Source organism: Acomys minous (assembly GCF_964271855.1).
Source record: "Acomys minous genome assembly, chromosome: 13".
Lineage (NCBI taxonomy): Eukaryota > Metazoa > Chordata > Mammalia > Rodentia > Muridae > Acomys > Acomys minous.
In genome coordinates, this window is record NC_140495.1 from 106,245,222 (window position 1) to 106,262,067 (window position 16,846).

Genomic DNA, 16,846 nt, shown 5'->3' on the forward strand with positions numbered 1-16,846 from the left:
CACTCCAACAAAGCGGTACGGAAGGCAGCTACCCTGCTCCTGAATTTTCAGTGCAATCTGCGTGTGCAAGTGTGTGTGTCACAATCCAAGTTTAGATCCATATAAAGTCTAACAAAAAACACAAATAGCGCAAGAGTGGGCAAAGCATATATCAATAGCTAACGAGACAACAAAAGGAAATGAGTCACAGCCTGTTACCTACACGTTACAATATCCAGGTTTCAGAAATCTAGATCTGTGTGTGATTCACATGAGTCCATGACCTCCCTCTGGGGGTTGGCTACAGTAAGGACAGGAGACATGGATGAATCACTCTCAGAGAAATGGACAGACCACCATGGCCGACACTTACAGAGCACCGCTGGATACCAGGCCAAGCTGGTAGTATTAAATCCCCGACCTCCTCCTGAACACCCCACACGCACATGTCCCTGCAGTCCTCGAGCTCTCTGTGTCTTACACTTTCACGCTTTCACACCAGATACACTATCTTCAGTCTCCTCTGTCCCTCACCTGAATTGTCCCTGGCGCCACGCCCTTCAGCATCATCAGTGTCGTCGCTGTTGCCAGCCTAGACCCCTCAGGTACAGCTTCCTGATGCCGTTCCTACATGCTCTTGGCTTCTGAGCTCCACTTCCTGATTGCCTCCGTCATTCACTTCTCATCCTTAACCCCTACTATTTTCAGGAGGATTTCTTCTCCCCTATGCGTGCTTGTATGTGTGTGTGCATGTGTATGGCAGGTAGCTGCGGGCGGCATCAGATCCCTTGGAGGTGAGATTGTAGGTGACTGTCAACTGCCCAGTAGGAGTACTAGGAACCAACTCAGGTCCTCTACAAAGAGCAAAGCCTCTTAGCCTCTGGTCCATCTCTCCAGCCTCCCTACTGCCTACAGAACGAGCCCAAACCCTCTGCCTAACGCCCCAAGGCCTCAGAAGCTGCACCCTGCCTTGGTCACATCTTTCTGCAGGCACTGCTCCCCGCGCTCTGGGTGAGCTACCCGTTCTGGACAGCCTGCACACTTTCACTTCTTCACGCCCCTCTGTAGGCTCAATTTTTTTAACCAATATATTTTATTAACAACTTAGTGACCTAGCATTCGTCACTTATAACCTGACTAACCAAAACAATAGGAAATGAGGATTAACGGACACAATAACAAAACCGTAAGGACATCACTTCCGAGGAATGATTCTCCTGGCGCAATCTGCAGGATTTCTTCTGCTGGAACCGAGAGTAACCAGAACCCAGAACCTGTGCAGGAGCCACAGCCCCGAAGCCTTCCCTCGAGCGGTTCTCTCTAGGAGCGTCTCGAAGTGCAGCGATGAACAGCCAAAACTATGCCAAGTCTCAAAAAAAAAAAAAAAGCTTCCTGTTCTGGGCTCATTTATATATCTCCTCCCAGAGTCTGTTCGCAGGATCTTCTCAGCTGGCAACAATCAAGCTCCTGCACGAGGTGGTTGCTCTTCTAGTGGATTAACCTCACCTGTTCTCTCATGAGACCATTCCAATCCTGCACTTGGGATCCTAAAAAACAGGTTTATCTCTCCTTCAGCCCTCTTTGGTTGGTTGCTCCTGACACTGAGTCTCGGTCCTTACTGCCCACTGTGTTCTTTCTTTGCATCCCATCTTTCCTGCCCCATGATGAAGGCATCTCCTTATTCTCGCATATTATCCATCTCCAAACTGACAACGGTACGTCTATCTTCCAGCGCATAAATGGAATACGACCTCTATTATTGGCTGTCTTTGATCCCTAGATTGGTATTTATTGGGGTCTGTGTTTCTATTTTTCTCCCCGGATGGGGCATATACGCCATGGCACTGTATATATAACCTGATTTTAGAGTTTATCAGATTGTCTTCTGTATTTACCATCCATCCCTTTCCCTAATAGACTGTGAGCCCGGAGGATAAGAACTGCGTCTTCCTCGTCTTCACGTTCCCAAGCTGCCCAGACAGCAAGTTCTCAATAAATACTTGTTTGTTGAGTTGAAGCCAGTTGGTTGGAATCTTATTAAACTTCAAATACAAAGGAGAGAGGGCCTCCAATATTTAAAAGGCATGAAAATTTAATTATCTGTCCCTTCTTGTGGTAAGCATTTAGAGCAATTTTTATTACAAGTATTTCCACTTCCTGACATTTTTCCACCTAAAGGGAGAAATGAATACACATGCGTGTGCACGTGTACCCACACATATAGAAAGGTAAATATACACCACTGGCTCCTTAACTGTTAGTAATCTAAATTTGTGTTCCCACAGCCTATTCTCATAGGGTTTTTCTCCTCCCTCAAAGTTATTTGTACTTTCCTCATGTTTCACATGGCTTTCAAAAAACCTGGATTGTGCCACACTTCAAAATTCAAGGAGTAAATTGCCAACCCCTTTACATATTATCCTTCCAAAAACACAGGAGAGTCCGTGAGTCAAATTTCAAGATGAAGAAAGCTATTCTGTAATTATATCACCAATGCAGATCTTCTAACGCTAAAGATAGAAAAACCACGGTAAATTTCCATGCTAAGAAGGTCATTCTGACCTGGCCTGTCTATCTACAAACAAAATCTAGAATGGCCCGTGTCTGAGGGCTTGCAGGAGCTCTCTCTGCTCACCTCCTGCCTCACACGCCCTCTGGAAGCCTGCCCTACACACCAGTCGCTGGGAGCCAGCTATGCACACCACCACGGGCAGGACCAGCTTGTTCTCCGAGGGCTCTGGTCAAGTTTGCGGGTGTCCCCGGGCAAGGATCCCAATGGAGATGCTGCGGCTGCCTCTGCTCCATCCCCCCTACTAAACCACTTTCATGGTGGGTGATTTTATTCATTTGTGATGCTATCTAAGAAGAGCCTTCAGCTGCGGGTATGACTAGGAAGCCCCGAAGAGCTGACGGACTTTGAATGACAGCAAGGCAAGCTCCCCGGGTCACTTCATCGCCCATTTTTATTAGACACAGAATGCCGTTCCCCAGCGTCCCGGGGTTGTACGGCTTACATCTCCTTTTCCACAGCGTGATTTTTATGTTTGCAAAGATACAAACGGCAAGCGCCTAGTCAGCTGGCACTGAGGGATAATTGCAAATACCTCTACATGCCTCAAAAGCCCAAGGGCTTTCAGGGAAAAACGGTCTTCACAGCTGCTTCGAGATGAAACACAGAGACTGTCATAATTCCAGAACTTTAGTTCCGAGTCACTTCTTGGGAGATTTCTCTTTGGAGTAAAAGGTAAGAGGAGAGGCTATTTGGCCATTGTGGCTTGGTGGCTCAGTGAGTTGGGAGTCACGAATAGCAAGAATGCAAAACAATTCAAAGATAGCACTACCTATAAAATAAACAATCAAGCACCTAATGAGGTATCAGTGCACAGTTATTTCCAGATAAGCACATGAAATATCAATGAGCATAATTTTTTTTAAAAAAAAATATAAAACTCAAAAAAAAATTGCCCATTAATTCCAAAAGGAACATGTTTACATTTGCCCTGCACAGAAATGAATGGAGACGTTGTAATGAGGCATCTGATAAATTTTGGAAGGTAGAAAAATATGCATAACCCGCTAATGAGAAAAAGAGCCAAAATAAATAACTGCTTTTGACATCGAGATAGAGGAATTTGCGGAGTCTTTGGTACCTTATAAATCTAGATAATAAAATGTGAATACACAGTGCATTTTTATAGCTTCTGTCACCAAGATATCTAACCTCACGGGAGAGATTTTACTTATTTTCAAGCATTTAATTCGGCGTGATCTCCCTTCACCACCACCTTCGGAAACTGCCTTGGGAAACAAAGACCGAGGAGGGAGAGTTGTGATTCCCTTCTGCAGATTCCTCTCCTTGGAGATTTATGGACGTGAACTTCAGAAGGCAGATCATCATAAACAGGGGGCGATTCTTCACCACGGTCCATGACACCCATGGGACTGTGTAGCAGCAAGATGGCTGTTGAATGGCATGGCCGGTCATATAGAGTAGTGATTTCTCTCACTGGGAACATCCAGGTGGACTAAAGCCTCTGCTTTGCAGACTTCTTCTTGTCTTGTAGCTTCCACTTGTCACCTCAGCACACCCCGCAGGGGGCTCTGCTTCCCCTCTGTGCACTCTTACTCTAGAGTCCTATGTTATCCCACCCTTCCAGGTCAGACGCGGCGAAGGCACCGGGGATTACGCCACGGATCACACAGACCGTGAAGAACAGACATGCCAGGGGTTGGAAAGGGAAGGCTATAGCTGGGAAACTGTGTCCCTTACTGCCTCCTAGTGGCCACTAAGGGAACAACGAGAAAGCAGGAGGCAGGAGCCTCTGAAAAATAAAACAAAATTTTGGGCACTTAAAGAAAAGTTCAACGTCCTTAGTCATCAGGGGAATGCAAATCAAAACAACTCTGAGATCCCATCTTATACCCATCAGAATGGCTAAGATCAAACACTCAAGTGACAGCACATGCTCGCGAGGATGTGGAGCAAGGGGGAACACTCCTCTGTTGCTAGTGGGAGCGCAAACTTGTGCAACCACTGTGGAAATCAATCTGGCACTTTCTCAGAAAATTGGGAATGGATCTACCTAAGACCCAACTATACCACTCCTGGGCATAGACCCAAAAGATGCTCCACCAAACCACAAGGATGCTTGTTCAACTATGTTCATAGCAGCTTTAATTGTAATAGCCAGAAACAGGAAACAACCTAGATGTCTCCCAACCAAAGAATGGATAAAGTAAATATGGTTTATTTACACAACGGAATACTACTCAGCTATCAAAGACATCATGCAAATTCCAGGCAAATGGATGGAACTAGAAAAGATCATTCTGAGTGAGGTGACCCAGACCCAGAAAGACACACATGGTATATACTCACCTATAAGTGGATATTAGCCATAAACTACAGGATAATGATATTACAGTCCACAGACCCAAAGCAGCTAAGTAACAAGGAGGATGTTTGAATCTTACTCAGAAGGGGAAATAAAATAGGCACTGAAGGTGTGTGGAGGGAGGGAACTGGGTAGGAGAGGGGCTGGGGAGGAGAAATAGGGAGAGACACCTTGGTGTAAGAACAGAAATTGGAAGGGGGGGCATCTCTGGAACATGTCAGAGACCTAGGAAGGGGTGGCACCCTAGCTGAGACTCCCAGAAGTGGGGGCTATGGAGTCTGACACATGCCCACCTCCTCCTGTAGCCAGGCAGGACGTCCAGTGGAGGGATAAGGACACCAACCCACAAAACCTTCGACCCAAAATTTGTCCTGCCTACAAGATGTGCAGGGGCCAAGATGGGGCAAAGACTGAGGGAACAGCCAGCCGAAGACTGGCCCTACTATAGACGCATCCCGCGGGAGAGAACCGATCCCTGACACTGTTAATGTTACCCTGCTGTGCTTGTAGACAGGAAGCCAGCGTAACTCCTCTGAGAGGCTTCGCCAAGAAGCTGGTGGAAACAGATGCAGAGACTCACAGCCAAATATCAGACAGAGCTTGGGGAGTCCTATGGAAGAGTTGGGGGGAACAACGGAGAGAGCTGGAGGGGTCAAAGTCTCCACAAGACGACTTAGAGAGTCAACTAACCTGGGCCCATGGGTGCCCACAGAGACGGAAGCACCAACCAAAGAGCATTCACGGGCTGGTCCTTGGCCCCCTGCACATATGTAGCAGATACACAGCTTAGTCTTCATGTGGATCCTCCAACAACTGGAGCACGGGGGCGGGGGGGGGGCGCTCTCTGACTCTGAGGCCTGCCTTTGGATCCCATCTCTCTAACTGGGATGCCTTCTCTGGCCTCAGCGGGACTTAATGTGTCAGGGTGAGTTGGAACCCCATGGGGGACCTCCCCCTTCTCTAAGAAGAAAGATTGGGGAGAACGGGGAGACGGGTGTGTGTATGGGGGACTGAGAGGAGACAGGGGCTGCAATCAGGATATAAAGTGGAAAAAATTAATTAATTAAGGGGGGAAAGCAGGATGATTTGAGGGTAGGGCTCTGGTTATCAGATATCTCTGGGTCTAGAGGAAAGAAGAATTAGACCCAAAATAATGTTCACCCAGTGACCAGGAAACTTTCCAAACCAGAGCTGTGGGATACAGCTGACTGCCTGGGCGCAGCAGGAGCTACTGATGGGGTATGAAGCCCAGTGAGAGAAGGCTCGAGATGGGAGAACCCCAGGGAAAAGCCAAACGGGAGGACGGGAATTCAGCCAGATGGGGGAGCAAGGCACACAAGTCTCACAGGAGGGACCCAGGGCTCAAGTGTGAGGAAACTATTAAAGATCTTGGCATGATTTGGGGAGATGCTAGCTTCGGCTTGCTATAGCAGCCCACCAGAGGGCTTCCCACACCCTCTCTACCACCCATGAGCACCAACAAAGGAAGGTAAGCTGTAGAAGAAAGCTCTAGGTGTTGGCTCCACACTAAGGAATCCTGCCAGATCTGTCTTATAACTTGCCCTGTCACTTTGCCCCACCCCATCAGCATCCCTGACCTAGGCCTGCATCCACACATCCCTGGATTTACCCACTGGGTTGAGGTATCTAGAATGTTGCATGAGGCATTGTGGGTAAGGCTGGGCAAGTGGCAGAGAGGTTGCCTTGTGTCCTAAGTGTCTTGGAAACTTCTGAAAAAGAGAAGAGGTGGCAGCAAAGGAGGGGGGCCGGGGGGGGTCATGGGTCCATTTCGGAGGAGTTTGAGTTACTAGAAAGAAATCATATAAAAGACTGTGGTGAGATTTCTATCAGCCCCTTTCAGCTCCTTGTGCAGACAGCTGTGTGTGTGTGGGGGGGGGGGGCATGCTGTCTTTTGGACACTATGGGGATACTGTACTCAAAAATTCACGGCAACAGTAGACCCCTGCCCAAGATCTCCCCAAGATCAGGCCAGTCAGAATTGCATCATGGGTGGAAGAAATCAAGAGGCCCTACCCATAACCAAAGAGATAACTCACAGCCGATGGCTGCTGGGGGAGAGAAAGACAAATTTTCAGGGGCATGGCCCCTGGTAAGCTGTCCATGTACCAGTGGATGACACCATACTCAAAGCACATACCTGAAGCACCAGCTGGACTGAGTGGGTTCTATCAAAGAAGGGGCATTAAGTTGGGAGGGGGACACGGTAGGAGGGTCTGGGAGGCAACAGAAAGGAAAACGGTAAAACTTCTGAAAGAATAACTAACTAGGAGGCAAGGTAACACTGTTACCCGAACACTATACTAAAGAATGGCCACAATGCTCGTGCATTTTGCATGTGGCTTTGCCACGGTGTGCTTTCCCCATCAATGACTGAGGACCTGTTGGTCTGGGTCCTGTTAAAGAGGACTTCTGACTTCAGGTGTGGTGCTCAGCTCTGTCAATGTCAAGTTGGCCCCTCGCGGTTTCGCTGGGATATGATGACTCACTGTAGCAAAGTGGCTGGCTGTAGCTGCTTGACAGGTTATTTCAGGGGAGCTAGAATGTTCCTTTGGAAGGGAGACGGGAGTGGTTGCAAGCTGATGGGCTTCAGGCCAACGCTTACAGAGCTAGAGGCATGCACACACTTCCACGATAGATTTCCTGAATGTCCTCTGTGTGCGCACATTAAAGCAAAGACTGCCTTGCAAAGATCCATGCAGACAAACATGAAAACACAGACTCAACCAATGATTTTCTTCAAGAATACAATTTATAAAACTTGACTGCACTTGGAAATGGAAGGACACTAAACACGTCAAAGTAAGAACAACACTAAAAAGGCACTGGGTCCTGATGGTTTCACAGGAGAACTCAACTCAATTTTTAAGCACATAAATTGTTTGAGGGGTTAGGAAAATGCCTGCAGTTTTATAAAATGAACATAACCATTGGTTAAACAATGAAACTGGATAAAGATATCATACACAAAAAGCTCTGGAGCAACATTGTTTGTGAGCCTCAGTGCAAATCTCTTCCTGTTGCACTATTGATAGTTTACCCATAAAAAGAGAATAAGAAAAGAGTAATAAATTTCAAGACTGAATGAGTAATTTGGATTAGAAAATCCATTATATATTATTTAGCAATTTGGGGGGTAACCATATAATGTATTTCATAGATACTAAAAAATATTGAATAAAATTTAGGATCCAATATTTGTTTGGATTGATTAAAAAAAATTTCAAGGATAGCAGGGAAAAATCCCAGAGTGTAGGCATGCAATGAGGGAGCCTGACTGAATAATAAAACATGAGGTAAAGACCCATAAACAGACTATTGATGAGATAACAATTGAGATGTAATATGAATAAATTAATAAAAAAAGAAAGAAACAGACTATCACAACAAAGAAAGCCCAGACATGGGCCCACACACCTATCAAAGTTTTGTCCACATTTAGGGGAGCATCTCCAATCAGTGATAATGGATTATTAGACTGCCACTTGGAAAAAGATGGTTTCATCCATACAAACATTCCAAATGGCTGAAAGAGTCAAATATGCAATACAAAACCATACAAACACCAGGAAAGGGATTATTCACTTTTAACACCATAGGAAAAGAGGCCCCATTGCTATTACCATAGACCCCGCTACAACAACAACAAATACGTCATTTGGTCACACAAAACAACAGAGAAATCAAATGAAAAGCAACACTTCTGCCTTCAAAAGCAAAGGCAAAACGAAATGAGAAAACAGGAAATAGTATTTGCAACATACATCACAAATAAAAGGCAGGAATTGTGTGTGTGTGTGTGTGTGTGTGTGTGTGTGTGTGTGTGTATGTGTGTGTGTGTATGTGTGTGTACATATATATGTATATACATATATACACATATGTGTGTATGTGTTAAAAATAAAAAAAGGACTAAACTTGCTCCTGGAGAAGTGTGGACAAAGTATACATCAATAACACTTAGGAATAGAAAAATTCATTCAAAATAAGGAAGATTATCTGCTCCAGTTTCATCTCTGTTGCTATGATATAATACTCTGGAGAGGAAAGGGCTTACAGTCCCAGAACACAGTCTATCCTTGGCTGGTACATGGCGGTACACGGCTGTAATCTCAACACTTGGGAGATGGAAGCAAAAGGATCAAATATTCAAGGTCATCCTCAGCTACAGAGCGAGTTCAAGGTCAGCCTGAGATGAATGAAGCCCTGCCTAAGAAAAACTGTTTTCCCAATACTGGGGATTAAACTTGGAACTTTGTGCATGCTAGGAAGGTATTTATCAGAACTGTACCTCCAGCCCACACAGCACCATCTTTTATTACATAATTATGATTGTGTGGAGTTCTGTCAACTACTTTTCTTCCCACCCATGGGAAACCATCACTGGTCAGACTCATTCGAGTCTAGAAGGACTTTAGCATTCAGCCAACCAAAGTTTCCTGAGCAAGGGGCACAATTATAGACAGCAGTGGAAACGGACACGGGCTTTGGATGCGGCAGAATTTATATTCTAAATGGTGGCTGGTAAATAAAAGCAAATAAGCACTGAAAATAGAGTATGTCTGTGGCAGATACGAGGAAAAGTAAGTCAAGGGGTAGGGTGGGGTTTGAAAATGGGTCGACTTCTTTACTTAGGGTGACTATGGGGAGGCACCAATGGAAATATGACCCTAAAGCAAGGGCCAGAAGAGGTAAAAGGTGAGCCGTAGGGATATTTCAGGGAGGGGGCATGCTCCAGGAAGTACAAGTGTGGAGTCCTTTGGTCTAAGTAACAGGAGGCCGTGGAGAGCTAGAGCTGAACTCGGGGGCAGTGGGGGGGGGGGGAATATAAGGAGGGAGGAGGGAGGAGGGAACAGAGGACCCTTTGACCTTGATCCAGGGTGAGGCAGGACCTTGGGAGGATTCTGAGCAGAGGAGCTATGGAGTCCGACTCACATTTTTAAAGCCTCAGCCCAAGTGAAACCACTTGCCCGTTCTCTCTCTCTCCCCTCTCCCCTCCCCCCACTACTCTCAAACTGATTCTCAAAGAAGCTTTTTAAAAACGGCTTCGCTCACTGTGCTTGCATTTCAGCACACTGAACAAAGCCTCTCAAGGCTCTCAAAGCAGCAAGCAGCCCAGGGGCGACACCAAGGAATTACCATGTTCCAACACAGGGAACTAAACACCCCTGGGTTGTGACAGCTCTTCTGAAAGTGGAAAAGTGTCAGGGGCCAGGGTAGAGGGTACAGAGGAGATGAACCCAGTATGGGTACAACATCTCATACAGGGGGCATGCTGGGCCTGGCTGGGAAGGCCACACGCTTGTCTGTAAGGACGGAGTAGGGGAAGTGGGGAGTGCCCATGCATGATGAGAGAGTTATTAAAATTACAGCCACAGGACTGGGAGAGAGGCAGGCATGCCATGCTTTCTAGAATCTTCTACCAGTGGACCACAGGAGGCAATACCTTGCAACGGAGTGACTCAGCTGGGCCTGAGTCAGCAGGTGGAATGAATGAGGTTGGTCTTTTTTGGTGGAGGGTTCTTCAAAGAGAAACTTTAACTGGAGGGTGGGGCCAGAGAAGGGACCAGGAATTGGTGGGTATTTCTATGCCTTTGTGGGACCAGGGACCTCACACTAGCTGTGGGGTATGTGCCCATGCGGGGCTTGTGACCACAAGGTTGCAGGTGAGCAGGCATTAGAAGAGATGGTCCATCATGGAGAGACCCAGGCAGGACTCTAATTGCATGTCGCTTGCCTTTCCAGACCCTGCTAATGGTATATCCTATAGCATGTATGTTACAATATATATTTAGTTCTTTTAAAGACATGTGTGTCAAACTCTGGTGCCCCATATTTGAACATGTCCCTTGGATGGAGATGCCTGGTGGCACTCAGAGGAAAGATAATAGGTCACCAAGGAGAGACTTGATACCGTATGAGCATATTCAGGGGGAGGAGGTCCCCCTCAGACACAGACTTAGGGGAGGGGAGGGGAGTAGGGGGGAAGAGGGAGGAAGGGAGGAATGGGAGGATACATGGGATGGGCTAACAACTGAGATGTAATATGAATAAATTAATTAAAAAATAAAATAAAATAAAATAAGTTGCATGTAACCTCAAAAAAAGCCAAAAATAAAAAAATAAAGACATGTGTGCATATGTGTCTATGTGTGGGTATGTGCACGTGAGTGCAGCTGCCAAAGGAGGCCAGAAGAGGGCGTCAGACACCCTGGAGCTGGAGTTACAGGTGGTTGTGAGTCACTGCACATGGGTGCCAGGAACTGAATCTGGGTCCTCTACAAGAGCAATAACCACTCTTAACCACTGAGTCATCTCTCTGGTCCTGAGTGGTATATTTTTAATAGATATTTAGAGAAAGAGATAAGGAGCCAGGCAATGACTATCAATGGGGAGCATCAACTGAAGTAAAAACACAACTGGCTTTATGACAGGACAGAGAAGTAATCAACGCATAAATTACGGCCTTTGTGCTGTCATAAATGCCAGGCCATGGGGATTTAGTGAGTGGAGGGCAGGCTGAGCTGTGACAGAGTTGTAATTGGAAGACAGGAAACAACACTATTTTTCACAGTAAAATAAAAAGAAGGGAAAGGAGAGAGATTAAGGGAGAAAATGAAATGCATAGTCTTTGCCAAGCTGAGTTACAAATGACGCCTTCGAATTAAAAAAAAAAAGAAAGAAAGAAAGAAAGAAAGAAAGAGAAGTCAAGAACTTACGTGATGTCAGCATTAGGGTGGAGCCCAAAGACTTCCGGATTATCTAGGGATGGCAAGGACTGGATATACTCAAAGTACTGGTCCAAGGTTTTGCACACAGGGATTTTATATCCAGTGTAAAAACAGAACGTGGGCTCAAACATCTTCTCACTAAACCAGACCTATATGGGAGAGAGAAAATAAAAGAAAATTGATGAAAAGGAGCAAGGTTAGAAGGAGGGCGCTTATTTCCATTTTAATAGGGTTTCTTTTTCTCTTTCTTTTTCACTGCTGGTTTTGAAAGCATCTTAGCAAAACTAGCAACAGAATAATTATCGCATATAGGAAGAGAAGAGATAATCCGCAGAAGAAAGGCTGCACAGAAATAATTAGCCACCAAAGAGTAGATCCAGCCAAAGCACGGAGGGTGGAGCAGGGCCGGAAGTGGGCTCACTGGCTGGGCACTTGCTTAGCATGTAGGAAGCCCTGAGTTCAGTCCTCAGTAGTGAAAAAAAAAAAAAAAAAAAAAAAGGAGAGAGATGTTGGAGAGATTGGGATGGGATGTGGCTCAGTTGGAAGATCACTTGCATAGCACAAACACTAGGTTCCACCTGCACTGCTTACACCATGCCTGGCAGTGTACTCCTGTAATCCCAGCACTTGGGGGGTAGAGTCAGGAGGGTCAGAGGTCCAAGCTCATGTAGAACTACATAGTGAGTTCAAGCCAGGTTACACAGGAGTTAATTTGGTTATCTTGGGTCCACCTGCAGGCACGGGGACCCCCAGAGCATCTTCACAACCCTACCTCTCCCCAGGCAAGGCTCTTCTTCGGGGCTGTGTCTACACATCTTCACTCACAGATAAATACTAAGTACCAACAATGCAGCCACAAAAGCTCCTCGGCGTCTGCCCTCCCACCCTGAGCTTCCTTTGTTAAGTTCTGTTCCTAGCCACAAGAAGCGAATGCATCTGCTGCCCAACCTCCATTGTTGTTAGCCTGAAAATACACTTTTTTTTTCTCCCTCATCCCCATATGAGTTGATTGATTATCTGTAATGAAACAGTGAGAGAACAAATATACACTTGGTGTGAACAGACTTCCTTTGAAAAGGTGGGAAAATGGGCTGCTGAATGCCCGAGCTGATTTGAGGCTACAACTTCGGTATCTAACAGGATGATTTCCCTAGTAGGGAGGGCAGTGAAGGGACAGGAATGGAAGCAAGGCTAGGGCCGAGGGGACAGCACTGTGCCTTGCCCATTCAGTCCGACTGTTCCTGACCGCGTCCCTCCATCACCCGTTTGCAGCTCTTTTTAGACCCGGCGATTATCCTGAAATGCTGTGTCCTGGTTTTCTCCGTGGCTCTATTTGCTTCAGTGTCACTTTATTCAATTCCTGTGCGTAAGGTACAGAGCTAAGAACCAGAACAGAACGCAAAGGAGAGAGACACCCGGTCCTCTCACCCAGGGAGCTCGTGACCCGGTAGAGGGACAAGCCAGTTATGAAATAACCACTCTAATATGGGGTTCACTGAGGCGAGAGCCAGAGGGACATAAAAATAGGCAAACTGCACAGAAAGCGTAAGACAGCAGGAAAGGGCGGCATGCAAGGTAGGGATCAGGTAAGGACTTATCAAGGACAATATGTTTTTGGAGAGAAGTCTTCAAGGAGAGGGGGTTTTTGTTGCTGTTGTTTTGTTTTGGCAGGAGCACTTGGGATTAGGGAGGACGCACTAGCAAAAACACAGATTAGTGGGCACCAAAGTGGGCTGGCAGATGCCATGAAGCTTAGAGTAAATACAATATTGTGGGGAGGGAGAGGAAAGGGAAAGTGGGGGAAGTTCTATGATGGATGATGGGATGTGGGGTGCTGAGCAGAGTGGGCAGGCAATTTCAAGTTATTAAAGAAGATGGTGCTGTGCGTGCGGTCAGCATGAAGACAGATGGGCCGTTTAGCGATGTGGGCGGCTTGAGCTGCAGGGACGCATCCTGGGATGGAGGCCTCGGGTCCACAGCACTTTCGTTATCGAACAAACGACCACACCAAGTGGCCCCATGACATGTGGTAGCCAAAGCTAAACAAAAGCCTAGCCCCACGTTTCCCAGTTACTTTATTTATATATACCCAAGTATGTGGACTTGACACGCCCCTAGATCGCTGGGGTTCACCAGGTATGACTATAACAAAATACAGAACATGAGCTTTGCATGGAATTATTCCATTAGTCTCTTTTTTTGTTGTTATGATGAACTACCCTGGCCAAAGCAACTTAGGGAAGAAAGGGTTTTTGGCTTGGAGTCCCTGAAGGACAGAGGTGATGATGGTGGAGAAGGCACGGCAGAAAGCCATGGGGCTGGTTCATCATCTAGAGGCAAAGAGATCACACTTCACCCATACAGAGCAAAAGGGATTGGATGGGAGGATCAGAGACAGATAACAGGAAGTGGGGCCAGGCTATAAACCCTAAAACCCCGCCAAAGTTGAGTCTTCTAAAGGTTTCATAACCAAACAGCACCATTTCCTGAGAACCAAGTATTCAAATACACGCGCCTGTGGGGACATTTCTCATTCAAGCCGTCACAGAGATTTGGGCAGATGCGAAAGAAAGCAGCTGCTATAATCTAGGTCTAGAATTACCACAGCCCACGAAACCAGTGGGACAGTGGCGGGACCTTTAAAAGGCGTGGCTTAGCAGGAGGTCTGCGTGACCTATGCTAATGAGGGAACAAGTTTGAGCTAAACTGTGGATTAAATGAGAGGAAAGAAGGAACGGGGATGGGAAAGACAGGAGGAGGGAGGTGGTGGCCAAATGCGGAAGGAAGAGGGAAGTCTTGAGGGACTTGGGAAGAGGTTGCCAGTGGTCAGAGAACTGTAGACTCTGAGGTCCCGAGTGGGTTGGGATGTCAATCCGGGTACGAACGTGGGACAATGGGACAATAAATGCAGGGAGAGAGCTCAGAAAAGCTAAGAATGGGTACTGGGGAAGCTGCGATCATGACGGGGTGGGGTAACTACCACCCTGGGGTAGGAAAGGGAACCTTGTGCCTAGGACCAGTGAGTTTTATGTGACTGAGACACAGCTCAAGTGTGTTCCCTGCAGGTGTGTCTCCCACACTCGGGGAGGCAGAATCTTGGGGGGAGAAAGTTGAGGTCTAACTTAGCAGTCCTCCATGGCCTGGTGGGGTATGCCCAGGTGGTGGAGGAGAAGCAGGCTGAGCTAGCAGCAGCTGTCCCCTACTTGAGCTCCTGGGTCAACCATCCACCTGGTCAGGTGCCACGGTGGCTCTCAGCTATGCCTGGAGCTGGGCTCTGGTGCTTAGGTGGAAATCACACAGGGGCCTCTCAACAATCTCCTGTCTACCACCAATCAAATTCTCCAGGCACCTGCGGGTAAGGCAGTTCCCACAATGCAAAGGCAAAAGGAAGACGGGAGCAGACTACAAGGGGACTTTTCTTGATCTTGACGTTTTAGATAGTCAATGCAAGGCTTTTTTAAAATAAAAGCCACTAAGTGTTATGTGTTACGCTTTTTAAGTAGACCTAGCTTTCAGGGAGTGTTCTGAAGTCAGTAGAACCGAGCCCGGAGGATTCTGTCTTAGATGTTTGGACCCTGCTGTGCTGAGAGCGCAGGTCACTCACCATCAACCAAGGTATGTGAGTCCCCAGAGTGCTGCAGGGGACAGCTGGAGAGCAGGAAGATGTGGCTCCTTCCAAGAGACTTGCGATCCAGTGTGGACGGTGGAGAACATCTACCGGGGGCCCATCTCCCCCCCCCCTTTGCTCTCCTAGGCAACTACAAAACACCCTGTGCTCCTTTAAACAGCTTAAAACTTCCTGCTGCCACCCCATAGCCAAGGCCCTCGCTTCTTCACTTGGAATGTAGACAAAGTCAGGAAAATATCCTGATATCCTCCATTTTACCATCCGTCTCCTCCACGCACGCTCACCCCCGCCCCGAGGAATGGAATGCCTTTCATCTGTCAGGAGGGAGTAGGGAAACATGAAAAACGTGCAAATCAACAGGCACATGGATGGATGGATCAATATAGGTATTGGTTGCAAAATCTATTGCAATAAGTAATGTGGGTGTGGGAGCCCGAATACCTCATACAAATAGGGAAATTTTATGGGGAGGGCTGGGGTCATAACCCAGAGTTCAATCCCCAGCATGGGATAGAGAGCTCATGAGTAAACATATCATGTGCTGTGTTCACGTTCTATACATTTAAAAATATTATACAGAAACCTTGGCAAGGTTGCTCAGTGGTCAAGAGCATTGGCTGCTCTTCCAGAGGACCTCAAATCATGTCCAAGCATCCATGTTGAGCGGCTCACAACTGCTTATAACTCTAGCTTAAGAGGAGCGAGCTAACCCAGCTGGGATCTAGTGTACAGCCGTCCTTAACCCCAGTGCCAGAGGATCCAATGCCTTCTTCCAGCCTCCATGGTCACTGCACTCACTTGTTTTCTTTGAATTTCAGGCACGGAGGTAAGTTTTTCATGTACTGTATTTGTTACTTCTATAAATTAGTCACCCTTTTTGTTTCAGTTTTTCTCCATTCAGCTCCAATATCCACCTACAGTATCCTTTTTCTTGAGGCTATTTAAATGTTCTTAATGTATGTCCTTGGATATGTATTCTCCCTGTGAAACATGCACAGCTTACTTTACAGATCTCGTTTTACATATTTTCCAGCTTCACTGAACAATTGTTTGCACAATCTATTCAGGATGTCACGTAGAGCGTTTCTTCTGGGTACACAGCACTATTAATAACTTGTCCTTTATCCCCATGGTGGGTACGGAAGCTGCCCCCCAACACCTCAAACGATGCTATGGATAATATCTGTCCTGAGAGCATGTCTGTGACATCATGGAGCTGAGAAGACAAGAGCTGCTAGCGCGTGCGCCACAAGGGTGAGTGACAGGAGCCTCCGTGCTGAGTCATTACATCTCACGGTCTTAGGGTGTGGTGAGACACCATCTCATCACACTCCAGAACCCTAGGCACTCACTCTTCCAGGTGGCTAGAGCACTGGCTACCGTGAACTCGCAGTTCAGACCCTTCCCAGGAACTGCCCTGACAGAGAGGACCTGCCTCGGCTAAGGTCATACATAAGGTCAGCCTCGGCTAAGGTCATACATAAGGTCAGCCTCGGCTAAGGTCATACATAAGGTCAGGCCGGAGAAATGGGAATGGGAAACCTGAACAGAGGGGTCCATGTCACAGCTTCTTTCCAGAAAAACCAGCCTGCGAT

At 46.9% G+C, this 16,846-nt stretch overlaps 1 protein-coding gene across 3 annotated transcripts in view; it reads right to left on the bottom strand.

Moving 5' to 3' along the window:
* The window catches only part of DNAH8 (dynein axonemal heavy chain 8), a 251,771-nt gene that overhangs the window by 25,412 nt on the left and 209,513 nt on the right, over positions 1–16,846 (bottom strand). For all 3 annotated transcript variants that reach the window (XM_084754008.1, XM_084754009.1, XM_084754007.1), the window contains exon 90: positions 11,612–11,772. In XM_084754008.1, the coding sequence (XP_084610134.1) occupies positions 11,612–11,772 (161 nt within the window). The remainder of the gene's footprint in view (positions 1–11,611; positions 11,773–16,846) is intronic.